A 27,273-nucleotide genomic window follows, 5' to 3' on the forward strand; every position below is an offset into this window, starting at 1 on the left:
TATGTACCATTTCCCAAACGGGCTAATTTTCAACACTTTTTTTTTTTTTTTTTTAATACAAGTACTACTTCTGGATGATTAAAAAAAAAGACTATCAACAATGGCTAACCAAAAAAGCTGAACAGAACATACAAAGAATCCTACGATGAGATCAAAGGTTACTCTCCATAAATTCCCCAAATTCCACTGATGCCATTACATTACCTTCATAACTTTTTATAAGTGATAGAAAAAAAGCTATTTGTAGTTATGATTTAATTTCTAAAACTCCAGAGAAAATTTTAATACTGGTAACAATGACAAATGAAGATGGTATATTTCCTTCTATTTATGTTACTGGAAACACATTTTACATTTTATGTAGAACAAAACTCCAGCCAGAATACAGGTAAAAATATCAGGACGTATTTAACAAAATCTGGGTAGGAAAATCTAGAAAATGTGAGAGAGTTTTTTGTTTTCCTTTTTATAAAGGGAAACAAGAAAAAATTTTTTACATTTTCCAGGCCTTCCCATCATCATGATTATTTTATCAGGAAACCAAATTATCCATAAAATTAAGCGGATCTCAGTAAGTGGCCCTAAAAACATTGCATGTGATGTATTTTGGTCCCATCTATCCTGTCTTCCAAGTCTTAAAAATGTCCCCAAATTCTAGCCTGTCAAACTAAAAACAGTATGTTTGTTTTCCCAGGAATTAATTGGATTTCCATCATTTAACTATCTGTCCAAAGCACTCAATTCATTTTTCACTTTGCATTTCTTTTAACACCAGTGTGGTTAACATAACAGTGTTATATTAGCATCAGGTGTAGCACTCAGCTCATTTACCATTCTGCCTCTTCTAGTAATATTTCCAGTCTTTGTATTTGTTTTGTTTTAGTTTTTCCCTTTTCTTCCCCATTTTCTCTATTTGACAAATATTTATGAAGTACTTATGGACTACTTGCTCTACCTACTGGGTACTGTGACCAAAACTGGTACAAGTAAATTTGTAAAGGTTACCCAAGATTTCTGTAATTGTCACTAAATTTGCCCCTAAGTATATCTTAGAAATGGTTTTGATAATCTGTGTCTATCTCCCCTTACACAGGCCTTGAATCAAGACTCTATGCAGAACCTTTAGAAGCCCTGGAAGAGATTAAAGATACCACCTAGTGAAGTCCTGTGTCAAGCTTTTCTTAGCTTTCCCTTAACCTATCACACAGGGGTGAAAATAAATCACAACTCAGAAAGACTTGGAAAACCAAAGTTTTCAGTGCTTTAAAAGGCAGTAAGGAAAGACAGGACCACAGAAATTGAAATACATAATTAAACAGCTGGTAACTTAAAGTAAATAGGGGTATTGAAAGTAGGTATCCTTGTGAGTATATGAATACATATTAAGTGATTTTTCTTTTCTTCACACATATCACTGTTTATCAAATTTCTGTAGTGACAGTGAGATGTTCTTATCAGAAAGAAACTGCACAATTTGAAAAAACTTCCATTTTTTTTTTTTAATTTCTATTCTTGATGGCACTCAAAACACAGGTTCTACCTCAACACTTCATCTCAAATTTATAAAACAGGAACACACCCCAGACAAAATGATGACACTCTCAACACTCTTGTCACTCATTTTGTTTTTCCTGTAAATTGGTAATATTTGTCCAGACAATATCTAACCCTTATTATAGAAAGGTAAGAAATGTAGAGAAAATCAATACCTCCATCCAAGTATACTGTGCAGAAATAATCACTATTAACACACTGATATACATCTTTTAGGACTTAGGCAGATATCATGTAATATTTCTATCTACATAGATGGAAAAAGAAATATGTCTGATACAGCCCATTTAATAGGACATACTTATCTCTGAACATCAATACAAATAATTCTAGCTTTACCATTTTATTTTTATTTTTCATCCAGATTAGCTAGCATATGGTGCAACAATGATTTCAGGAGATTCCTTAGTGCCCCTTCCCATTTAGCCTATTCCCCCTCCCACAACCCCTCCAGTAACCCTCTGTCGTTCTCTATATTTTTGAGTCTCTTCTGTTTTGTCCCCCTCCCTGTTTTTATATTATTTTTGTTTCCCTTTCCTTATGTTCATGTTTTGTTTCTTCAAGTCCTCATATAAGTGAAGTCATATGATACTTGTCTCTGACTAATTTCACTTAGCATAATACCCTCTAATTCCATCCACGTAGTTGCAAATGACAAGATTTCATTCTTTTTGATTGCCGAGTAATACTCCATAGTATATATATGTATATACCACATCTTCTTTATCCATTCATCCATTGATGGACATTTGGGCTCTTTCCATACTTTGGCTATTGTGGATAGCTCTTCTATAAACATTGGGGTGCATGTGTTTCTTTGAAACAGCACACCTGTATCCCTTGGATAAATGCCTAGGAGTGCAATTGCTGGGTCATAGGATAGTTCTATTTTTAGTTTTTTGAGGAACCTCCATACTGTTTTCCAGAGTGGCTGTACCAGCAGGCATTCCCACTAGCTTTACCATTTTAAAAGTTATATAATATTCCATTCTGTATGTAACCATTAATTATTCAACAAATCCCCTACTGATGAACATATAGGCTGTTACCATTCCAGCATAAATAGAAAATAATAGTTGTTTTTGTGAAAGAGTCTTCTAGAAAGCATATACACATATCAGGCAGTAAAACCTATTTGAGGTTTTTGCTGTGACAGTGTTAACAGATCACCTTTGATCTTAAATGGTTAAATTACCTAAGAAGTCTTGTTCTCATTAAGAAAATCAGAAATGAAAACAAACAGCCCATGTGAAAATATATAATGATCAGGACCATAACATTAAGTTACAGTCTCTGCTTCTGACTTCAATAAAAACACCTGGTTACAACTTTCATCTATTACTTCCTGGATTTCCAAAAGTTATGAAAAGATGACATCTTACTCACCCTCTTTCCCTAATCAAAAACCTGTAGCAAGAACCAGGCAGATGCCAGATAACAAAGGAGACACTGCATTCATAATTTAAATAACTGATCACTTGACAAAATAAGTAGGGGTATTAAAAGGAGGTGCCTCTGGGGGTGTATTGTAAATAATTTTTTCTTTGCACACTTTCAAATTTTCTATAGCACTCCTAAGGTGTCCTTATTAGAAGGAACTTCTCATACAGTGGTTATCCACCCTGGCTGTGTTTTACAATCATCTGGAGGTGCTTTTTAAAAACTATTGCTGCCTAAGCCCCTATCCAGACCAGTTAAATAAAAATCCAAGGGGTTAGGGTCCAAGTGTCAGTTAAAAAACATTTATTGAAATAATATACATACAGGGGCACCTGGGCTGCTCAGTTGGTTAAGTGTCTGACTCTTGATACTGGCTCAGGTCATGATCTCAGGGTTCAGTTCATGGGTTCAAGGCCCATGTCAGGCTCTGTACTGACAGTTCAGAGCCTGCTTAGGATTCTCTCTCCCTCTCTCTCTGCCCCTCCCCTGCACGTGTGTGTGCGTTCTCTCTCAAAATAATAAACATTAAAAAAAAAAAAAAGAAAGAAAAGAAATAACATAAAGAGAAGTGCACATAGTTTACACTGCCAGGTGAAGAAACAGCATTCTACCATCTTAGAGGTCTTGTGGCCCGTTTCTATCACTAAGCCTTCCCTCCTGCCCAGAGGTACTGTGATCCTAACTTCAAACAAATTGATGGGCTTCATCTGTTTCTGAAATTAAGTGGAATCATACAGGATGAATTCTTTTCTTTCTAGCTTTTTAAAAATCAATACCATCTGTGAAATTCATCTAAGCTACTACAAGTAACCACGATTTATTCATTCTCATTGTTATATACTTCTTAAAAGGAATAAACCACAATTTACTTATCTATTTTTCTGTAATCAACATTTGGATTATTTCTAGTTTGGAGTTATGAATTATGAACTCCAAACATTTTTTTGTACGTCCTTTGGTACACATATGTACGCATTTCTATTGGGTAGATCATAAGAGTAGAATCATCAGGTAATAGGGTATACTTATGCTCTGCTTTAGTAGATACTACCAAAGAGTTAACACCACATGGTTTTGCCAACTCACACTCCATCAACCTGTGGAAGAGTATTCTGGCTGCCCAATAGTCTCACCAACACTTGGTATCATCTGTATCTCTTCCGGGTGCACGGTGGTATATCACTGTGATTTCAATTTGCATTTTCTACTAAAGAGGTTAAGAACATTTTGGTTTGCTTATTGGCCATTATTAGGTATTCTCTTTGTAAAAGGGTCTGTGTTCAAGACTTTCATCTGTTTTATTTGTGTAAAACAATTTTTTTAATGTTTTATTTATTTTTGAGAGAGAGTGCGTACAGGGGAGGGCAGAGAAAGAGGGAGACACAGAATCCAAAGCAGGGTCCAGGCTCCGAGCTGTCACCACAGAGCCCAACGTGGGGCTTGAACCCACAAACCGTGAGATCATGACCTGAGCTGAAGTTGGAGGTTCAACCGACTGAGCCACACAGGCACCCCAAGACTTTTGTCCATTTTAAAAATCAGACTGTCCTGATTGAATTTTAGTTCTTTATACATCATGGGTAAATCTCCCATCCTTGTAAGTTGCTACCTTTACATTAACAGATTTAATTTTAATGTAGTCCAATTTCTTGGGGTTTTCTCTTATGCTTAGTCCTTTCTGTGTCATTCTAACCCGATCTTTGCCAACATATTCTAAGACTGTAAAGCTATATTCCCCATGTTAACTTCTACACCTTTGTTTTACCTTTGATATTTAAGTCTAAAATCAATCTAAAATTTAAAAAATAAGTCTAAAATTGATTTTTATATGTGGTATAAGGCAGGGGGTTAACAGGTTCATGTTTCCATATGTATACCCAGTTGACACAACAACCTTTATTGAAAATACCAGCATTTCCCTACTACTCTGCAATCCGACTTTTCACATAAGTCACCACATTTGTTGGTTTGCTTCTGGACTCTGACTTGTATTCCAGTGGTCTATTTGTTTCTCCTAACACCAATATTACCTTGTTTTCATTTCTGCCCCCAAATTTGTTCTTTCTCTTCAAGATTATCTTGACTATTTTTGGCCATTTTTCATTTCCATATAAATTTCAGAAAGCAGTTTGTCAATTTCCACACACAAAAAAAAAATTGCTGGGAATTTGGGATGGCAACGAAGGTATTAAGGAGAAATGATACCTTTATAACACAAAATTTTCTGATTTATGAATGTGAGATATCCCTCTACTTATTTAGCTTCTCAATTTATCTCAAGAATGTTGTATGGTTTTTTTCTGTAGAGATCTTTACATATTCCATTATAACTATCCCTAAATATCCCATATTTCCTGATGCTACTGGAAATTCATTTTTTCTTTTAAATTTTAATTTCTAGTTGCCTAATCACCAATCTGCCTTTTTAAAAAGTTCTCCAAGTGATTCTAATGTTCATTCAGGTCTGAGGACTCCTAAAACAATGTTTGATGAATTAGGAAAAGATAAATTTTTTTTTTCCTATTCTTAGTTATCTTTAACCTAACTTCTGTGTGAAAATCCTTTGTGAGTGTTACCTTGGCAATCTAATTGCCATTTCACAATTTTTATAGAAGATTGCATATTCACCAAACCATTTGTGGTTTGACTCTTGGCTATGCAGGGCTTTGTTTTATTTGACATTCTGGTGCCTAGTACAGTACCAGTCACATATTTGGCACACAATAAATGGTATATGATTTATGTCCTCAGGAAAGTAATTTACTTCCTCTGGGCCTCAGTTTCCCCACGGCGAAATGGAGGTCACATACTGCATACATCACTTGGCTGCTGAAAGTATAAAACACATAGGGAAAACAATTTCAAGCTGTCCAATGCTACACAATAAAATATTGTTATTAACTTCCATAAGCTTTCCAGTATTTCAGAAGCTCATCTTATTTAGAAAACAAAGAAAAGAAAAAGGCATCAGACATTCAATTTGGCCCTACCAATAAACTATACATGTCCAGCGTGAGCATCAAAGTGAGAAAGAGACTACCACGGAGTGACAAAGAAAAATACTGAAAATCAAGACTTTAACAATACAGTCTGGCAGAAAATGCATTTAATTTCTACTCAAAAACAGACATGTATCCAAAATATATCCTGAATAAGTTAACAGGAACTTAACTTCTCCTCTAAGCCATCTGGAAAAGGATTCGCTAGCAACATTTTATGAGGCATAATTAGATCTTATGACTTTGGGAGTGGGAAGGAAAAAGACAGCACATCAAACGATATTACAGACAAATGGCTAACATGGAGACAGAGCACTCAGGCCAAGGCTCTCCTCTCAAAAACAATGGCTCGGCTTTTTCTGCCAAAGATGTTTTCTGCCATCTAACTAACCCACAGTCAGGCACTCTTCTATTGTTCATATGCCCCCTCCATTCTTACCCAGGGTAATTCTTCTTTCTAATAATTTCTTTCTAAAAATAGCTGCCTAATCCTAATCTTCTCCTTTCCTTTCCCAATCAGATCCTAAACTCAAACCTTAAAGTTATCCAACTCTATTTTTTTTTTTTTACTAAAATTTACCTCTCTGTGCTTTGACACAAATTCTAGATCTGTGAAAGCTTAGTTGTCATAATTCTCTTCAGATGAACTATTAAAAAAAAAAAAAACAGTTCAGATACTTTTTCATTTATGTCTTATGAATTTGCATTAGCCCCAGAAGCTGAAAGGAAACACAGAAATGTACATACTACCTTTCACACCTTTTAAAAGAGATCATTTTCAACTAAGTATACAAATGGCCTGCTACCTTAAATTTAGCACTACAGATAACACAAACATAGGTATTAAATACAAAAGTACAGAAACAGAAAAGATGTGGATCACAGCCCTCCTGACTCAGGAGCCTTGATCAACTACAAATTCAATCTCTCAAATTCTCCACCTGTTAAAATGGAGACACCATCTCCATTACCTGCCTCATAAGGCTATTCTGAAGAATGAGAATTCACAGAATTAAGGGTAAAGTACCATACTCAATAGAATTTGGAGGGCAGCTTTGTTGAAGTGGAAGGGCCATGCAAATTAAAACTGCAGCAAGACACACTTGGGTTCAAATATCACCTGTGCCCCTAGCAATTGTTCACCTGTGTATTAAGCAAAATCCAGGGCCTCCGCTTCATCCTCTGCCAAGCAAGGAGGATAATTTACCTCCTGGGGTTGTGAGGATTAAATTACAATGCCATGGAAAGCACCTGGCACATACAGCACGTGGTGAACGCTAGTGCCATATTATTAACAAGGCTATTTTTTCTGCAAAAATATAACGGCCCTTTTCAGCTCTGGCCTTAAGTCCTCTGCGGCGATTCTACGATTCAGTTTGCACAAGAGCTTTCCAAACATGAGCAATGAGGAACACAACCACACTATTCAGAAAATACACTGGTTCAAAACTGCAATGGTCTCTTAAGCTCAAAATAAAAGAATGTGATTAACCTCACGGAAAAGCACATGATTACCATCAGCCTAGCACAATTAGTGCTTTTTTTACGGTTCATATTAACAAACCACGAGCTATTCACCAAGCACATGCCCTACCATCCAAAGTCCCATTCTGGGTTTACTTTTCCTTTCACACTCCGCAGAGCCTAACCAATGTGAAAGCATCCAGATTTTGGAGTGTAAAAAACCTCTGCAGCTTGGAGGAACATCATTCATAGAGCCCTTAGTTCTGCACCAAATCTCGCTGTCCAAGGACTCAGATATACCAATGGAGAGCAGAGGTGTTTTAATGTTTTAATTAAACTTACAAACATGGCTTCTCTCAAAGGGAGATAAAAACGTGTCTGAACAGGAGAGTTACTTACCTCTCCCCATTTGCCCAGCCTAAATTAGGAGGTTGACGGTGAGGCCTCCTTAGTATCGAGTTTCCTTCTGCAGGAAAGGACCCTGATCCATTCCCACCGGGTCTGAACTCATCAACTGCCCTGCTAGACGGACAGACCCCGAAGAGGGCTGCGACCTTGCAAGAAATGCAAAACCAACTTTGGGTTGCAGAAGTGAGGCGCCCCTGACCTTACCCTCGCTGGCGTTCCCGACGGCCTCGGCTCCACGGGTCACACCGGGTTTGGACGCCAGCATCGCCAGAATCAGCAGGCGAAGGAGACCCATGGCTGCCCGGGCCAGGCCCCGCAGCCTCACCGGCGCTACCCGGGGGCGCTCGCGCCGAGTTCCATCACTTTCGAGGTGCACACGCCGCACACCTGCCAGCCCCGCAGCGCCTGCGTGCAACGCCAGCCGCACGCCTCCACCCGTGGAGAGGTTTCCTGTTCCGGCAAAAACCCCGCAGCCCCATACTGCGCCTCTCCCCGCCCCCCTTACGTCACCGCCGCGGGTACCCTCCACGGCCTGCGGAGACCGAGGGGCGTTTCCAGCCGGCGCGCGCCTCCTCCCGGCGCCCGGTGGCGTCGCTGAGCGCCGCGCACCCCGCGAGTCCCGACGTGCCCGCGCGCGAGTGGGGAGTAGAGGAAACCCGGGGAAGTTCTGTGGTGTAACCTGCACTTCGCACTTTTGTATCTTTCTCAGTTACGAAAACCGCCGTTAGAGTAAAAAATAACTTTCTGTTGCGGGCTAACGTCTCCGGGCTCCTGTTCCCGTGTTTAACTGCCGTTTGCAAAAAGGGAAAACAGGAAGGAATCCGGTGCTCAAGACGCACAAACAATGGGGTTTCCCTTAGTTGTTCAGGCCGACGTTAGTATGAAAATGCAGGAAGGAATTGAATTTGTGCACGGATTAGTACATTAGTGATGAGCACCACATTTAAAAATAAAGTTTCATTTTCTCTAAGCGAAATATCCTCGAAATAACCCAACTTCCTCTCCCAAATTTTATATATGAGCAATGTTTAAAGTACAGTAGTCCATGTGACAGATGGCTCGTGAGCTGATTGTGGAATTACGTTTATAGACTCAGTTATTTGGGGGAAGATTGCTCTGTTTTCTTTTGCCTGCTCTTCAAATTTTCATTTAGATATTTTAATGGGCAACTTTCTTGAAAAATACATATTCGATTATTCCACTACTAAATTAAAAACCTGTAGCAATCACCATAATCCAAACAGGCACAACATTTTTCCCGTTTTCCCTCTTCCTGGTCCAAATGTTCATACCTTTGGTGGCACTGTCTATCCCTATGGTGTTTATTCACTGCCCCAAATGCTCTCATTCCTGTAACCCTCAATAGATGAAATCTCAGGATGATGATAAGAACAATTATAATAAGGGTAGCATTTGAATCAAAGGATGGATTTAATAAACTGATAACTGATTAACTGAACCCTATTGGGGAGGCAGGATTAGAACCCTATCTCACCCTATCAAAATGAAATCCTGAAGTATTAAATAAAACCATAAGGGAGTTAGAAGAAAAAAATGCTTTAAAAAAACAAAAACAAAAACAAAAAAACTTGATCTCAGAATGGAAGGAACCTTTTTTTTTCCCAAAGAGTTTATTTAAGCAAGAATCTATTTGAATCTGAAAGCACCAAACAGGAAGTGGTTAGAAGCATTCAGGGAAGGAAATTTTTTTAAGTTTATTTATTTATTTTGAGAGAGAGAAAAAGCACTCGTGCGCAAAAGTGAGGAGAGGAGCAGAGAGAGAGGGGAGAGGGAGAATCTCAAGCAGGCTCAGCACTCTGAGTGCAAAGCCCGACTTAACTCACAAACCGTGAGATCTTGACCTGAGCCAAAATCAAGAGTCAGATGCTCAACAGACTGGGTCACCACCCAGGTGCCTCCTCAGGGGAGGAACTTTCTAAACAAAAAAAAAAAGCAAAGGAGGAAACAATACAGGAAAAGACTGGTAGATTTGGCTACTTAAAAATTTAAATTGGAGAGGGGGAGGCACCTGGGTGGCTCAGTTAGTTAGCCTCCGACCTCTTGGGCTCAGGTCATAATTTTGCGGTTTGTGAGTTCAAGCCCTGCCTCTGGGCTCTGTGCAGATGGCTAGAAGCCTGGAGCCTGCTTTGGAGCCTGTGTCTCCCTCTCTCTCTGCTCCTCCCCTGCTCATGCTCTCCCAAAAATAAACATTTTAAAAAAGTTAAATTTAAAAAAAGTTAAAGTTAAATTTAAAAAAAGTTAAATAAACAAAAAAAAAAGTCCCTGGGGTGGCTCAGTCAGTTGAGTGTCTGACTCTTGATTTTGGCCCAGGTCATGATCTCACTATTGTGAGAGGGACCTGTGTCAGGCTCCCTACTGAGCATGGAGCCTGCTTGGGATTCTCTCTCTCTCTCTCTCTCTCTCTCTGCCCCTTTCCCACGCAAAAGCATGTGCTCTCTCTCAAAGAAAAAAAATGTTTTTCAAAAATCATGTTTTAGAAGACAACTGATTGTGAAGTATTTATGAAAATGCAAGTTACAAAGCAATAAATATATGTAGTATGACCTTTGTTTTCTTTTTATTCATGTTTATATGCACATATCTAAATGTTTATAAAAACATATCTAAATGTTTACTATTTTTAAGTTTATTTATTTATTTTGAGAGAGAGAGAACATGAACGAACAGGGAGAAGCAGAGAGAGAGAGGGAGAGAGAAAGAATCCCAAGCAGGCTCCATATTGTCAGTGCAGAGCCCGATTTGGGGTTTGAACCCATGAAATGTGAGGCCATGACTGAAGCCTAACTCACGAGTCAGACACTTAACTGACTGAGCCACCCAGGCACCCCAACATATCTAAATGTTTAAAATAGTTATCTCTGAGTGAATGGATTAAGAATAATTTTTCCACATTTCTGCACTTTGTAAAAAATTCAACATTGAACAGGTATTGCTTTGAATAAAAAATTTTAATTTTTAAAAGATATGTATAATTTTAAAGATTTTCTTAGAAAAGCGTTCAGGATAACAGTCCACCTTCCTGAGTAGGACACAATGGTTTTCATGATGTAGTTCCTGTCCACCTCTCCAGGTTCATGCTGCAATTAAATTTAATTCCTCTATGTTAGCCACTGAATTAATTTCAGTTTCCTGAACTAACCCCATTCATTGTCTCCCCTTCATACCTTTGCATAGCAGTTCCCTTTGCCTGCAGAGGACAGCTGATGACAGATGTGTCAGCAATCAGAAGAGGGCTTTATTACCTTGGCCCTGAAATACTGTGACAGCTTGGGAAAAATATTGGCTGAGGTTCCTTGCTCTTGTCAGAGTTCCACTGGAAAGCTATGAATCAAATTGGCTCAGGAGCTTTGCAGGTAAGTTTCTCAAGCCACGAATTGAAAGAAAATGCAAAAACTGAGAAGATTCCCAAACCCCAAATACAGATAACTAGAGCCTTAAAGTCTGCTTAAAATTTAGAAAAGGAAGGAAGAAAAGCAACCTATCCTAGATTTTTTTTTAGAAAACCCAAGATCTTGGATAGAGATGGGAACAGGGCTCCAGGGGAGAGGCAGAAAAGGCATTCTGTGAAACTCGCTCAACTCTTTTAACAACTTTTTTGTTTCTGTGGGTTACATTGTTTTGACAGTGTTTATTAAATATAATCCAATAAATGTTTACTTAGTAACTATTACATGGAAATTATTATGCTAGAAAATTTATTCATTTAGTCTGCAAATATGCATTCATTGGCTTCTATGTGCCATGCTAAATGCTGGGTGCTAGGTATTGGAAATACAGAGAAAATTAAAATGTTTCCTGTTCACGAGGAGCTCATGGTAGTGAGTTAGTGATGTATGAATAATCACACCTCGGGGCACCTGAGTGGCTTAGTGGGCTCAGTCTGACTCTTGGTTTTGGCTCAGGTCATGATCTCATGGTTCATGAGTTCAAGCCCCAAACTGGGCTCTGCTATGATAATATGGAGCCTGCTTAGGATTCTCTCTCTCCTCTCTTTCTGCCCCTTCCCCACTCAGGCATGCATGCATGCATGCATGCATGCACACACACGCACACACACACACACGTGCACACACGGCTCTCTCTCTAAATAAATAAATAAACTTTTAAAAAATGAATAATTACACCTCAATATGCCAAGTGCAATAACAAAAGTATAAGGAACAATTGTGATGAAGATTGGGAGCAATTAACTTAGTGTAGGTTTCCAGGAAGTTTTTCTAAAAAAACAGAAATGTTTAAAACAAGGTGAGTGGATGGTCAACAAGGGGATGAAGGGAGTCTAGTATACTAAATGCTTATTTATAGTATTTCAGCCCAGTGCTTGGAATGTTTTAGATGTTTAGTAAATTGTGACTGAGTAGGTAATAAAGGTAGTTAAGAGTCTAAGCTGTTAAGTTAGAGTTGTTAAAGATTTTTTTTTCTGAAAAAATAGGGAGTCACTACAGATTAAAAAAAAATCAAAGTACTTACCACAAGACTGGCTATGAGTTGATAATTGAAGCTGGGTGATGAGTACATTCGTGTCCACCTTACTATCCTACTTTTGTATAGGTTTGAAACTTTTAATAATATGAAGCTTGGGGTGCCTGGCTAAGTCGGAAGAGCATGGACTCTTGATCCTGGGGTTGTGAGTTTGGGCCCCATATTGGGTGTAGAGATTACTAAAAAAATAAATAAATAAACTTAATATGTAATACTGGGTTTCTACTCTTCAAACCATATAATCAGTTGGGGATGCAAGAAAAGCAAATGAAAAAGCATACGAAAAAGTGTAAAAATCATAAAATGGAAAAAGGAGAGATCCATGTGAACTCCAGTAATTCTTAAAATGTACATGAAAAAGGTAAAACTTTAAAAGATAGAGTATAAATTAAATGATGACAAAGAAATTGTTTTGACAAAGGTAAACAACAAGGAAAGAGGTAGACTAGTAGCTCTCAACTGGCTGAAGTTTTGCCCCACAGGAGACATTTGGGAATATCTGGAGATATTTTGTATTGTCACAATTGGAAGGGGAGTTTGCTGTTGTCACTTCATGGGTAGAGGACAGTGATGATGCTAAACATTCTACAATGGGCAGGATAGCATTCCAGAAAAAATAATCCAGCCTAAAATGTCAATAGTGCTGCTGTTGAGCAATCCTAAACTAGATACAAAGCAGTGCTTTTGGAAGGTGGGTTTTTTTCCCTGAAGTCCACAGCTTCAAGGGATTCATAAACCCCTTTAAAATGTATGAAAAATTTCAAGCCTGGTCTGAGGAAAGGATCCATAGCTTTCATCTGATTCTTAAAAGTGTCCATGGCCGGAAAAGGCTTACAGAGCCCAGGAAAGACAAGGGTTCAGGGACTGTGGATGAATAATCTGATTATTTCACACAATATTATTGGGAGAGGAGGCTGGATTTGTTTGCTAAAGACAGATTACAGTGAATCCTGAAAACCAAGCCAAGATGGCTGTACATCAACCTGAGGTCTCTATGGAGCTACCGAAAATCTGTAAGGAAGATAATGAGAGGACAATAACTGAGTCACAACATGAGTTGTCTTGAAGTGGTTCCTCTGCCGTGGGTGCCCAGGTTTTCTTCAATCAGGCCACAAAACAGTATTCTCCTTTATGGGCTCTTTCATTCATCCCTCTATTATCTAACCAGGCACCAACCCATGTTAATATTTCCTTCAAAACGAGCCTTTCTTCTTTTCTCATCAGAGTTAATAACCTAGTCTAGGCCCAACCCATTTCATTATTGGAATTTCAAAGCCCTCCTCCTAATGAGCCCCTGGCTTATTCAAACCTAGCACCTAACATACTTCTTGGTACATGGCAAGCATTCAATAAGGTACACTCTCAACTGAGGGTGAGAAGAAAAGGTCAGTCACAAGAATATCCTACATTACAATTAAAACAAATTAGAGTTATCTCTTGTAATCCCATTATGGGGGGAAGTGCCTTACCAGGAGAGGTTCCTAATTAGGTCCCAGCAGGTATGTAGATTGGGGATTGAGGAGAAGTAGTGGTGAAGCAGAAGTAGAGCATCCCAGCTAGGGGTGGGGTAAATCCAACAAACTGAGTTCTCAAAGTATAATTTCCCCCACCCTCTCCCAACTCCAGTAGGGTAATCAGGAACAATCAGCCCAAGAAGGAAGGTGTATGAGGTTGTCTCAAGTCCACATACCAGTCATTTGCTGATTCCAGGCTCACTTGTTGCCAGACTATCCTCAGGCTACAACTTTTCTTAGATACCAAGTTTCTCTCTGTCTTTCTTTAAGTAATCTCTACACCCAACATGCGGTTCAAATTCAGAACCCGGATATTAAGAGTCACACATGGGGCCCCCCGGGTGGCTCAGTCCGTTAAGCATTGGACTTTGGCTCAAGTCATGATCTCAGGGTTGGTGGTGTCAGCTGTGCTGACAGCTCAGAGCCTGGAGCCTTCTTCGCAATCTGTGTCTCCCTCTCTCTGTGCCCCTCCCAGGCTTGCACTGTGTGTGCCACTCTCTCAAAACTTAATAAACATTAAAAAACAAACAAAAATAAAGAGTCACACACACCTCGGACTCAGCCAGCCAGGCTTCCCAGATACCAAGTTTCTACTACCTTCCTTCACACTTAAACCCTCAATAGATGTCGAGGCTAAGTCTAAATTGCATACCGTATCTGTTTAAAAATTGCCCCTGCTCTACCTACACGTAAGGCTTGTTTTCCAGGAACCTCCACTCTCCACTCCACTAACCTTCTGTTCCTCTCTGTCACACGAACGAGGTGCTTATTAGTTACCTACAGTCAAACCTTACCTCTTAACTCCAAATGCTCCTCTTCCGCCTCACCTTTGCCCATGGAAACCTTCCCTTTCCATCCATACTCTTCCAACACAGTCAATACAGCTCGATTTAGTATTTAATTGTTTCGGACGCTTTCCAGCCCATGTGTGTCAGCTCACCCAGCACACCCACACTGAGAATTAAACCACGCACCCAGTCTCCAACTTAGGTAGCGCTCGCCCCCCCCCCCCCCCCCCCCCAAAAGCAACAGAGAAGGCACGCTAACGCAGCCAAGATGGCCTGGTGAATTTTAATTTGGATTTTTTTGAAGTTAAAATCGGTATCGCGACCCCCCAAATATTTTTGAGTTGCCTGCTGTGTACATGTATTGTGGGCCATCTGGAAAACCAAAGCAACTTAACGCAAGTATTCAAGGCAATGCCTTAAAATGAATACAAGGGAGGATAAGGAAAATTACTTTTAAAACCGCAGAATCTAACAATCTCCCCAAAGTGTCTAAAACCCCAAAGCCTCAAGAACAGTCTGTTGGACCCAAAAACGAACGGACTCGGAACAATGGTGAAATTACTCAAACTGCTCGGAGCAGAGCTCCGCGGCTGGAGCTAGCCTAACTAAAGTCTCCGGAAAGTCCCACCCTCCCTCTTCGTGGGGCGTGGAGTTCCTCTCGACTCCACCCCTTCCAAGAATGCTGCCCCTTGATTGGCCCGACGCGTCCTGAAGCTGCCCAATCGCGGACGAGCAGCTGCATTAGCCTCCTTAGCTTACGGGAGGAACATGGCGGATCGTCTCACACAGCTGCAGGACGCGGTGAACTCGGTGAGCAATTTGGGTCTATTAGTCTCTGTCTTCTCCTTTCCTAAGGTGAAGCAAGAGAGCAAAAGGGGCCTGAAAAACAACCCCGCAAGTGGGGAGCGAACTGAGGCAGGGCTTCCGCAAAAAGCGCCGGTGGCGACGGCGTGAGGCGGAGCGGCGTTCTGGGAGGTTTGAGGGCGGCTGCCCGCGTTGCGGAGGGCTGAGGGAGAAAGCAAGCAGCCTCTTTCGCCTGAAAAGTCGAGCATCTCTCTACCAGGACACTTAGGCGTCACGGCCCTGTCCTGTTCTCTGGGAGCAGTTTTCTTTTATTGTCAGCAGTGCTTACGAGATCCCTTGTCTTTCGGGGGAAAGGGGACAAGCCGCAGAAGCTTCTTTTTCTCTTATCGGTTTTGAGCCGCAGAGGAAAACCAGTGCTCTTGATTTTTGGATCTTTTTCATTAAATGTCAGCCAAGAGTATTCCTTCGCGAGGACTTTTCAGATTGAAGGGGGAGTGATGGTGACGTGAGAAGTTTTGTTTTATCTTAGTTGCTTCCTATGGACAAAGAGTCTGATTCCATCTCTTGGCGACTCCCTAGCGTAAATTAGTTTGGGGAAAACTGACATCTTTATGAAAGTGAATCTTCTAGTCCTTGGATAGGTTCCGATTTATTTAAGTCATCTTTAATGTGTCTCAAAAAGCCTACTTCCTGTTAAGGGCCAAATCATCCCCCTTACTTTGATCCTTCTGATTATTTTTCCTATTGTGCCTAACTGGCAAGTACTGAATATGCAAACTACAGGATTCGTATACTCATTGCCGTTAAGAGTTAAACAATTTCTCATCGGTAGTTATATTTCTCATTGTCATTCTATTTATAATAGACAGACAGGTAAACTGTCTGTGTAGAGATGATATGTTGACTGGAAAATCAAAGTATCTGGTCCTTTGCCAGTTTTGTCCACACTGGAAGCTAAGAAGTTGGGATTATTCTTACTCCATCAATCTTCGTACACGTCAGGGGTGTGAATCTGCTTGTGAGAAACTGGTCTACTAGTGCGTAAAATGAGACCTTTTAGGACTGAGAGAGCCAGCCCCTAAATGTTGATAAATTCACCAGGATAAATTCCACTTTACGGTGACTTGTCTGGGCTGCCGGCCAGCGTCCCTCTGGGAGATATTACTTTGAAGCTTTTGAAAATCCAATTGCAATGATGCTGCTGGGTAGAAATGTTATTTTAGGAGAAATGTTGCATATTCATGCATGTCTTATAACTGGAAGGATGATAGGGCAAAGTGAATATGGCCTTAACTCCAGGGTAGACATGCTGATAATTGGATTTTGGAGAGAAACCTCTAGGTTAACTAGTGTGAATGCCTACTATGTATGCAAGCACTCTCATGTTTACAAAGAAAGACTCCTTAAGGAGTTTACAGCCTAATTAGAAAGATGTCAGATACTCAAGAGACATTTAGATAATGCAAAAGTAGCATGTGATTAGGTATTTATAATGAATCAACTGTCTTAAGCTGAAAGTTGGAAGAGTGCTATGAGCTAAATAGCTAAGACATTAGCATTGATCTGAATAATAATTATTATTAAAATAACATGTTTTACACTCTGAGAACTCTGTGAGGGCAGAAACTACGTCTCTTGTTTACTGTATCACTACAATGTTTATATACAGCGGTTGTCATAGAGTGGATTTTCGACAAATATTTGTTGAATCAGTGGATCTTGAGAGCTTTTGAAGGACAGAAGAGATAGCCACTGTGTTGAATAATTTTGTGTGTGTTCATCTTCTCTATTCTGCCAAACAGTGTTGTAATGTGAGAATGTCCCTAATTTAAAAATGGAAAATAAACCCTATTCAGGTTGCTAGAACCAGAATTAGAATCCACATTTGTACAGTTTCTGAGCCCTTGCTATGGCTCCATTACAAGTACCAAAACATGAGAAAAACAGTATAGTCCGGAGTGAATTTATCACTAGTTAGGTATATATGAAGGAGTTGTAGAAAATGAATAAGTAGAGATGACTTCGATTGTTGAAAGCTTTGAAACAGCCTGAATCGTTGGAGATGAATCTTAAAGGCCATGATGGGATGAGCTCAAAATTTTTAAGCAGGGTAAAATAACATAGTGAAGCAGAAAACAAGGAGATTGTTGTAACAGTACTGATGTGAGATAATTGACTGAACTAAGGCAGCAGCAATGATAGAAGGAAAAGGGAAATAGTAACAGAAAGACTTGAAGACGAAGGGAACCTAAGAGTTTGAAATTAGACTGGCTAACTAGGAGATTCTTAATGCAAATTAGATATTAAACAAAGGAAACAGTTGATTTGGGGCTCTGGCCTTTTTTTTTTTTTTTTTTTTTTTTTTTGATGTTTATTTATTTTTGAGAGCGCACAAGCTGGGGAGGGGCAGAGAGAAAGGGGAACCAAAGATTCGAAGCAGGCTCTGTACTGACAGCAGTGAGCCCGATGCGGGGTTCGAACTCATGTACCCAGAGATCATGACCTGAGCTGAAGTCAGACACTCAACTAACTGAGCCACCCAGGCACCCCAAGTTCGGTCATTTAAATAATGGTAGAGAGGGGCGCCTGGGTGGCGCAGTCGGTTAAGCGTCCGACTTCAGCCAGGTCACGATCTCGCGGTCCGTGAGTTCGAGCCCCGCGTCAGGCTCTGGGCTGATGGCTCGGAGCCTGGAGCCTGTTTCCGATTCTGTGTCTCCCTCTCTCTCTGACCCTCCCCCGTTCATGCTCTGTCTCTCTCTGTCCCAAAAATAAATAAAAAAAAAAAAACAAAAAAAAACGTTGAAAAAAAAATAATGGTAGAGAAACTTAGTGGAAATGGCCATTCGCTGATTGGAAGTAACGAATTGAGGTTCAGGTGGCACCTGTGTGGCTTAGTCTGTTGAGCTCAGGTGATAACCTCACGGTTGGGGAGTTAGAGCCCCGCATCAGCTCCCTGCTTGTCAGCACAGAGGTGGCTTTGGATCCTCTGTTCCCCTCTCTGTCTGCCCCTCCCCCGCTTACACACTTTCTCAAACATTAACAAAAAAAGGAATTGAGGTTCAAAAGGTCAGGACTATTGAGGGAAGTTGGTGGGGGAAGATAGGAGTCTTAAGTTTGGAGATAGTGAGGAATTGGTATTCTCGGTCCTGAAAACTTAAGGAATACTTTTAGAACACTGTGAGTTTACAACTTGAGTCATGGAGAAAAACATTTCTGAATACTTAAGGGATAGTCTTTTTTTTTTTTTTTAATTGAGGTATAATTGACATATAACATTAGTTTCAGGTGTACAACATAATGGTATTTGTGTGTATTGTGAAATGATCACAATTAGTTTAGTTAACATGTCACCATATGTAGTTACAAAGTTAAATTTTTTTCTTGTGATGAGAACTTCTAAGATTAGCAACTTTCAAATATACAGTACAGTATTAACTGTAGTCACCATACTATACATCTTAACTTACTTATTTTATAACTGGAAGTTCATACCTTTTGACCCCCTTCCCTTATTTTGCTCACCTTCACCCCCACCTCTCCTCTGATAACCACCAGTCTGTCCTCTGTGTATGAGCTCAGTTTTTGCTTTGTTTAGATTCCATATATAACTAAGATCATGTAATATTTCTTTTTCTCTGACTTATTTCACTTAGCGTAGTGCCCTCAAGGTCAATTCATGTTGCAAATGGCAAGATTTCCCTTTTTTTTTAATGAACAAATAGTGTTCCTGTTGGTGTGTGTACCACAGTTTCTTTATCCATTCATCCATCAATGACCTTAAGACTTCTTAAGGTGAAGTATTTTTCCTGCTATTTCTTTATACTTGTACCTACTTTAGTCTCAAAAAAGGGATCATATACTTTATATGAGTCACACATTTTAAAATTTGTCCTACGGCCATATTTAGATATTTGCCAGTCAAATTTGCCGTTTCCCACCACTGCCCAAAAAAGTCCTTATTTATGCTTGTAACAAATATTGGCGTATATTTCTCTTATCATTCTACTACCTTGGAAAGAAAAGAAAGATTATTTTGTGTTTGTTTTTATCTGTTTCAACTACATTGACACCAAACCTAGTTTCTTTGTGTGATTAAAACATTTAATCATTGTAAATAACTGGCTAATTTTATCCAAAATTGTTCCTGTTTTATTCCCTTGTTTAGAGATCGTTATTACAGAAACTTATTTTTGTTGCTATTACCAGTCACAGTCTTTAAAACTGAAAAATGCTTTCTAACGCTGATACATTTTCTTTGGCTTCAAGCTTGCAGATCAGTTTTGTAATGCCATTGGAGTGTTGCAGCAGTGTGGCCCTCCTGCCTCTTTTAGTAATATTCAGACAGCAATTAACAAAGATCAGCCAGCTAATCCTACAGAAGGTAAATAGATTATAGATTTTCTTGGCTTCTCTTAGTTTGACCCTCATATATTGTGATCCTTTAAAATTAAACTTATTGAGAAATATAGCTTCATTATGGCTTTCTTAAAATCTGGTTGTTTGAGAATATTACTGCAAATTTTGTTATAAAATAAATGAATTTGTTACAGTCAATTTATATTACATCTCATATTTCTGTTCATGTCAAATAACGGATGGTTACTCCTTTAGAAATGAATGTGTGTGATTTTACCTGAATTTCACTTGAGGGACCTTCATAAAGAAGGCATCCCATTTACAGATTCCTTCATTCAAGTGACTGGCATATTGTCCTAAAAAATGAAATGATTATGTTTAATTGCCAATTTGAGTTAATAGTAAAGCTAATTCTCAAATATGTAACGGGATTGGTATGTTAAAATTTAATCATTTGAAGCCCAGTACAGAAAAAGTTTATGAAATTTCCTGGTTTTATTAGCCTTGAATTTAGTTTCTGTTTCTGAAAACCTGAGATTCCCTAATACTCTAAATTAGTAATATCTTTCTTTAGAATATGCCCAGCTTTTTGCGGCACTGATTGCACGAACAGCAAAAGACATTGATGTTTTGATAGATTCATTACCCAGTGAAGAATCTACAGCTGCATTACAGGTAAAAATCTCTTTTCCTTTCAGAAATTTACTAGTAGAGAATTTCAGTTAAAGGTGATAGATTTTTTTTAAGATTTATTTTTTAAAGTAATCTCTGTACCCAGTGTGGGGCTTGAACTCATGACCTCGAGATCAAGAGTCACATGCTGCTCTGACTGATCCAACCAAGTGCCCCAAAGGAGATTTAACATTTTTTGTTATAATATTCAAAGTTTCCTTAAGATTAATATTTTTTTAATTTTTAATTTTATTTTTTTAATGTTTCTTTTCTTTTTTTTTTTTTTAACATTTTATTTATTTTTGAGACAGGGAGAGATAGAGCATGAACAGGGGAGGGTCAGAGACAGGGAGACACAGAATCTGAAACAGGCTCCAGGCTCTGAGCTGTCAGCACAGAGCCCGACGTGGGGCTTGAACTCACGGACCGCGAGATCATGACCTGAGCCGAAGTCGGCTGCTTAACCGACTGAGCCACCCAGGTGCCCCTAATGTTTATTTTCAAGAGAGGGAGAGAGAGAGAGAGAGCATGAGCAGGGGAGGGGCAGAGAGAGGGAGGGAGACAGAGGGTCTGAAGCAAGCTGTGCTGTGTGCTGACACAGCAGAGAGCTGATGCAGGGCTCGAACCCACAAACCGTGAGATCATGACCTGAGCCGAAGTTTGGATGCTCAACCAGCTGAGCCACCAGGTGCCCCGAGGTTAAATTTTAAAATGGAAGTTTTGTTGATTGTGAAGTATTGCAGTCTGTTAAAGACCTTGCTGAATACATATAGTTGTCTAATTTTGAGTTATAAGGAAACTTTCTGTTTTCCTCTATTTGGCTCTTTTCCTAGCAGAGAACAAGAGGAGGGTGGCATTCTGGGTGTGGAGTAGCATAGTAGTGTCCCAAAGCAGTATGGAAGAGAGTCACATGTAGACATCTGGAGATTTGAAAATTTCATTCTTTTAAATAATTCATACAGGGAAAACTCTTAAAAGTTATCTGATTTTAGAATTTCTGCCACCAAAAAAATCTATCATAATGTTTGCAGAGTCATCCAGATTTAAATGTAAATACTTCTACAGTTTTGTTGTTGTTGTTGTTGTTGTTGTTGTTTTACCTTCTTAGCTTTCACTACAAGTTTTTCTCTCAAAAGATTTTAAATTTGTGTCTTACAAAGGCTGCTAGCTTGTATAAGCTGGAAGAAGAAAACCACGAAGCTGCTACATGTCTGGAGGATGTTGTTTATCGAGGGGACATGCTTCTGGAAAAGATACAAAGTGCACTTGCTGATATTGCGCAGTCACAGCTGAAGACAAGGAGTGGTACCCATAGCCAGTCTCTTCCAGACTCATAGTACCAGTATGTACCCTGTGTCTGAGAAAAGAACTATTTCAGTGCCATTAAGAATTCTGCATCAAATTTAGATGTAAGCCTTACCAACAGTTACAGAAACATTAAGCACTAGGACACGTTAACTTTTTAGCTATTTTTTAATAGTCTCTATTTTCACTCTTGATAAATAAGCCTCTAAAAATTGGAATTGAAACAGCTTTAAACCATCATTATACTATCATTTTTTTTATTATCAGAATTAAATTATTGAGGCAGATATTGCATTAATGGTTATAATTAAACAGATGTACTTTAAAATTCTATTGTGACATTTCTATCTTTATTCTTATCAAATTTCTACAGTCTTTTTACAAATCAAAATATCCCTTAAGCCAGAGGAGAGGTGGTAAGTGCAGAGATATGGGACATTTCAATTTAAACCGATGCCCTTCTGCCTCTTCAGAGATGACATTAAATACATTTGGAGCTTGGGCCAGGAAAGTTTCTGAAGTCATGTTTCTTTTAAGAAGCATGTGGCCGGATGAGAGATTAGATCACTTTTATGGAAACATTCCTCATTTTCCGGAACCTCATACCCATTCTAGTTCATCTCCACATGTGTTTCTACTAAGAAATTGTCTTCTCTGTAGAATTCCCATGCTATTATGACAACATTTTTCTTCATCCTGAACTATCCTTTTTCATAGCTTTTGACCTGCTTCTTCCTTCCTAATTTGTGTGGTGAAGTATGTTCCCTGAGTCATCAGTTCCTTCTCTTCCTTTTTATGTATCTGAAGGTCCTGGTTCTGACTTGTTAACCTGTCAACTTTTATTCCTGTGTTCTACTCTGACAAGAACATAATTCTACTACATTAGTTACTTTATCATTTTATGCATTCCACCTTACTTTGTTATTGCTAACATTTGTGTCAGTATTACCAAGTATGATTATGCATCCAACTTTTGGTTCTCCTCGAACATACTGATTATTTCTACTAGAAAGCTGGAGTTGAAATGTATTCCACATTGTAACTGGTTCTGTCTCCTGAGGCTACATTTTTCAGAATATCCTGAGCTCCATTTCCTACAATCTGTTACTATCCTGAGTTTAAGAAAGTGCAAGAACAGTAGTCTCAGATTCTGCTTGTCATTCCCATCATAATCAAGCTCTTCCACAGTTCTTGAAAAATACTGCTTAGAGGCACATTTTAACTCTAAAGTAAAATTTATACAGTCATTAATTTTTAAAGTTAAATGTTCTCCATACTAATAAATATTTAAAATGTTAGGTTTATTCTCTCTGGCATCACTTAAAATCATTTTACTTTTAGACACTAGCATGAGATAGAAGATAAGGAACTCACAAAGTAATATTCAAAGTACTGAACCCTATTCAATACAATTAACCCAGAGAGAGAAGAATGAAAAGTTCTAGCCATAAGCTGGTAGACTATTATTTATCCTTACCTGAGAGACATTTTTTTTTGAAATTGCCTGTTTTTACCATTTAAGGTGTTATAGAAAAATGACAATGCACATATTGAACTATTCATAAAGAATGTATGGAATAATTCATAAAGACTGTATTTAGCAGCTTCTCTTGGCCATCATTTTGTGGACATGGCTGTTGGATAAGAAGTCCTCAAAGTTGAAATGGGGGTATGGGCAGTGATGATTTTGCTGTCCAGCACATGGCTTTGGGAGGACAAAAAACAATGGGTGTCTGTGTCTTTCATCTCCTGGTTCCTGCCTACCTTTCCCTTCTACCCAGATCTAAGTTGTTTTAAGGAGAAAAATTCTTAAAGATGGGGCCATGGTCTCTCTCTTCCAAAAGGACCATAGACCCAATATCTCTGTTGGAATTTTCTGGAGATCTAAAGGAAAGGAGGGACACAAACTTTCATGGCTTTGTTGGATATGGGTGCCCAAGTTACTGTCATACCTGGTCTACTGGGGAGAAGGGACACACAAGTTCAACCTTGGGTCTAGGCAAAGTAACCAGTGAGGAAGTTAAATATAACTTTAGGACTAAATATAACTTTGAGGCTGTCCTGGTAACACTGTGGTCATGGCTTCTATGAATGTATTGTTGCAGTAGACACCCTGTACACTTGTCATTCCCCACACCAATGCCAGAAAAGATACTCCCATTCAGGACATGCTAAAGGTAGAGAGGTAGTTGTGTGACATGTAAAACAGTGCCCAACCCATCTCCCTGTCTTTTGCCTGTGGGTAACCTGGCTACCGACAATTTAATGAACGCTGTGCTCCTAGAAAACAGTTAGCAATTTGGTTCCTCCTTCCTGTTTTATTCCAGGCAATGGCTTATTGCAAAGAACCATCTTTTCCCATATGACTTTGTTCACCTGTGACAAAGCTAGACCCAGATCTCCAAATTCCCATTCTTTGTCTCATAAATGGTTAGTTGATCTCTTTGTTCCCAAAGACCAATCTGGACAAAATACCCTCTAATGACTTGATCAAACTTTAGGCTTCTCCCCGCATAAGCCCCTGAATTTTAATCCACCCTCAGCTTGAGCCTGCACTGGATGTGGAATAGTCTCTCCTGAGTGATACCTCGCACAAATTAACTGATCACTAAAAGACTTTCCCTGATCAACTGTCCCATTATGTCACCTGCTTATCTCCTTCACACTCGGATTTTTCATTCATTGTTTATATACTCCTTTCTATAAAAAGCTCTGTTCCACCTGATCTTTGAGACAATTGCAGATCTTGTGGTCAGAGCATTCTCCTTATTTCCACAATCTTTTCCAATAAAGTCTTTCTGTACCTAAGTCTGGATTTGTTTTTACTTAACACCACTCACCTGTGTAGGACAAAACCTCATCTACTCTCATAACAGAGCCCTGGAGACTAAGGCTGGGGCAAAGGGGACTGAGGCACTCATTCACTGTGAAGTAATAAGAAAGCTATCAGAACATCTATGTGTATAGTTAGGATAAAAAAATATAAAGAAAATAATAAATATTAAAAACCCAACCCTGTGAGGTGTAAATAACTCAGATGAAAGAGGAAATTATAACAGAGGTTAGGACATAATTCGGAACTTAATGAAAATATTACATATAGAAACTTGTGGGGAGCAGAGCAGGCACACAGGGGAGGTGACCTCATGGCAGGTAACGAATCATCATTAGTCAAGATGTTCTTTAGCACCTGAGCCTCCCTGCTTTAAAAAGGAACCACCCAGTGCTCACTTCGGCAGCACATATACTAACATTGGAATGATACAGAGAAGATCAGCATGGCCCCTGTGCAAGGATGACGCTTAAAAAGGAACCACCCAAAGAGAAAGACTTTCGAAACTCAAGGCTCAGGGGTCTGCACAGCAACCTTAATAGGAGCTGTGAATCCAGAGCTCTTTGTAAACCTGACCAACCCATAATGGCTTTTGCACTGATAACCCTTTCGCTTTGGGCAACTTGGACTGGTTATCTACAGAGTGACCCTAGAGAATACCAAGAAACTCTAGGAAGCTATTGATAGGCACAGTTACACGAGGAGGAAAACATCTAAGTGGGATTAATAGTGATGGATACCGAAGGAGCTTTGTTAAGGACTCTAACATCTTTGAATGAGTGTATGCACAGCACCATGCTTCTCATTCTAGAAAATGTCAATGAGGAAAGAGGTTAGCAGTTGGAACCAGGCCGCTAGAGTACATTTCATCCCTTCAGAGCAGCAGCATCGTTCTTTTTTCACAGCAAGAGCTTCTCAATTTTTTTCTTTTATTAAGTTCTTGTATAAAAGTGCCATGAGAATGGAAGTCATTTTTCGTTATTAAGTTTTATATACATAAAAAAAAGTACTTAGTGCTGTTAAAAAGAAAAGGAAGAGAAAGAAAAAAGAAAAACTTGTGGCATCTTCTAAGCATTTAGGAGAAAATGCAAGTATTACCTTCCTTGCTTATATTAGGAAAGAAGAGGCTGAAAATTCATGAGCTAAGCTTCCAACTGAAAGAAGGACATAATAAAGGCAACATAAGAAATTAAGAACCATACCATGAGAAAATAAGGAAAGCCTAAAGTTGGGCTTCAAAGAGTGATAAAATCAGGGCACCTGGGTGGCTCGGTTAGTTAAGCAACCGACTCTTGAGCTCATGTCATTATCTCACAGTTCGTGAGATCAGGCACCACATCAGGCTCTAGGCTGACAGCATGGTGCCTGCTTGGGATTCTCTCTCTTCCTCTCTTTCCCTCCCCTGCTAGCCCTATCTCTCTCAAAATAATAAACATTTTTTTAAAAAGAGTAATAAAATTGACAACTTAGGCAAGTTTGATTAGAAAAAAAGATGATGTAAACAATAAGAACTGTTAAAGTCCTATGCCTTGATTTTAAAATATTGAGAAAATTTGAATAATGTTATGTGCTAATGAATTTGAAAAGTTTTGATAAAAGGACTTAGAAAAAAATAGTGTAGTAAATAGGCTCAGCGAGATATATAAATCATGGTCATATAACCTTTAAAAAATTCAGTTAATAGTCAAAACTCTTCCCCACGAATAAAGCACCAAGCCCAGAGAGTTTTATTAGTGAGTTTTGTTAAACATTCAGCAAGAAAAATTCCAGTTTCACATGAAAGAAAGCTCATTACCAAAATCTCATGGAAAGTACAGAAGTAAAAATTAAAACAAATCTCAATCATGAATATGCAAAAATATTAGCAAATTAGAAGCCATTAGATATTAAAAAATTGAACGTATCACACATCTATGTTTAACCCCAGGGATACATGGCAGTTTTATCTTTATAAATTACTTTGTATTTTTATGAATTCTAAAATGCCCACCATTGTTTTTTCTTAATTGTATCTTAAATTGGAATATTCAATGGATAGTTGTTTTTTCCTTCCTTATTGGAACACATAATGGTATGCTTTATAATTGGTGAAATCTATGATTTGATCAAAAATTGTAATTTGTTGGGGCGCCTGGGTGGCGCAGTCGGTTGAGCGTCCGACTTCAGCCAGGTCACGATCTCGCGGTCCGTGAGTTCGAGCCCCGCGTCGGGCTCTGGGCTGATGGCTCGGAGCCTGGAGCCTGTTTCCGATTCTGTGTCTCCCTCTCTCTCTGCCCCTCCCCCGTTCATGCTCTGTCTCTCTCTGTCCCAAAAATAAATAAAAAACGTTGAAAAAAAAAAAAAAAAATTAAAAAAAAAAAAAAAAAAAAATTGTAATTTGTCACAGTAGATTAAAATCAGAATTGTATGATCGTGTAACTTGACACGGGAAAAGCATTTGATAAAATCCAACATCTATTTATGAAAAAACTTTTTGCAAAGGAGAAACAAAAGAATATTTATTTATTTATTTATTTTATTTTAAAAATTTGCATCCAAGTTAGCATATAGTGCAACAATGATTTCAGGAGTGGATTCCAGTGATTCATCCTCTCACCCAGTGCTCATCCCAAGTGTCTTCCTTAATGCTCCTT

At 39.0% G+C, this 27,273-nt stretch overlaps 2 protein-coding genes and 1 non-coding gene across 5 annotated transcripts in view; 2 read left to right on the forward strand and 1 right to left on the reverse strand.

Moving 5' to 3' along the window:
- TM7SF3 (transmembrane 7 superfamily member 3) overlaps nt 1-8,352 on the reverse strand; it is a 36,928-nt gene extending 28,576 nt beyond the window's left edge. Inside the window, exon 1 of one of the 2 annotated variants that reach the window (XM_060658090.3) lies at nt 8,070-8,352. In XM_060658090.3, coding sequence (XP_060514073.3) covers nt 8,070-8,160 — 91 coding nt within the window. In that variant the 5' untranslated portion in view covers nt 8,161-8,352. Of the gene's footprint in view, nt 1-4,080; nt 4,181-8,069 lie in introns of those variants that run through there. The other variant, XM_078449993.2, reaches the window with a different exon arrangement.
- Nucleotides 8,353-15,385: 7,033 nt separating this feature from the next.
- Nucleotides 15,386-24,615, forward strand: MED21 (mediator complex subunit 21). 2 transcript variants are annotated; one of them, XM_078449992.2, is made up of 4 exons: nt 15,386-15,480; nt 19,741-19,855; nt 20,405-20,505; nt 21,663-24,615. In XM_078449992.2, exons 1-4 carry the CDS (start codon nt 15,439-15,441, stop codon nt 21,837-21,839), a joined length of 435 nt encoding a protein of 144 aa, XP_078306118.1. In that variant the 5' UTR covers nt 15,386-15,438; the 3' UTR covers nt 21,840-24,615. The 2 variants fall into 2 exon arrangements, with proteins under 2 accessions (XP_078306118.1, XP_060484524.1); XM_060628541.2 differs by lacking the exon at nt 21,663-24,615 and having other exon boundaries at nt 20,389-20,471.
- Nucleotides 24,616-25,030: 415 nt separating this feature from the next.
- On the forward strand, nt 25,031-25,142 carry LOC132674733 (U6 spliceosomal RNA). Its single transcript, XR_009608603.1, has one exon. It is a non-coding gene; the product is annotated as a U6 spliceosomal RNA (small nuclear RNA).
- The last annotated feature ends 2,131 nt before the right edge of the window (nt 25,143-27,273 follow it).

The sequence above is a fragment of the Panthera onca genome, chromosome B4 (genome assembly GCF_046562875.1).
Source record: "Panthera onca isolate mPanOnc1 chromosome B4, mPanOnc1 haplotype 2, whole genome shotgun sequence".
Lineage (NCBI taxonomy): Eukaryota > Metazoa > Chordata > Mammalia > Carnivora > Felidae > Panthera > Panthera onca.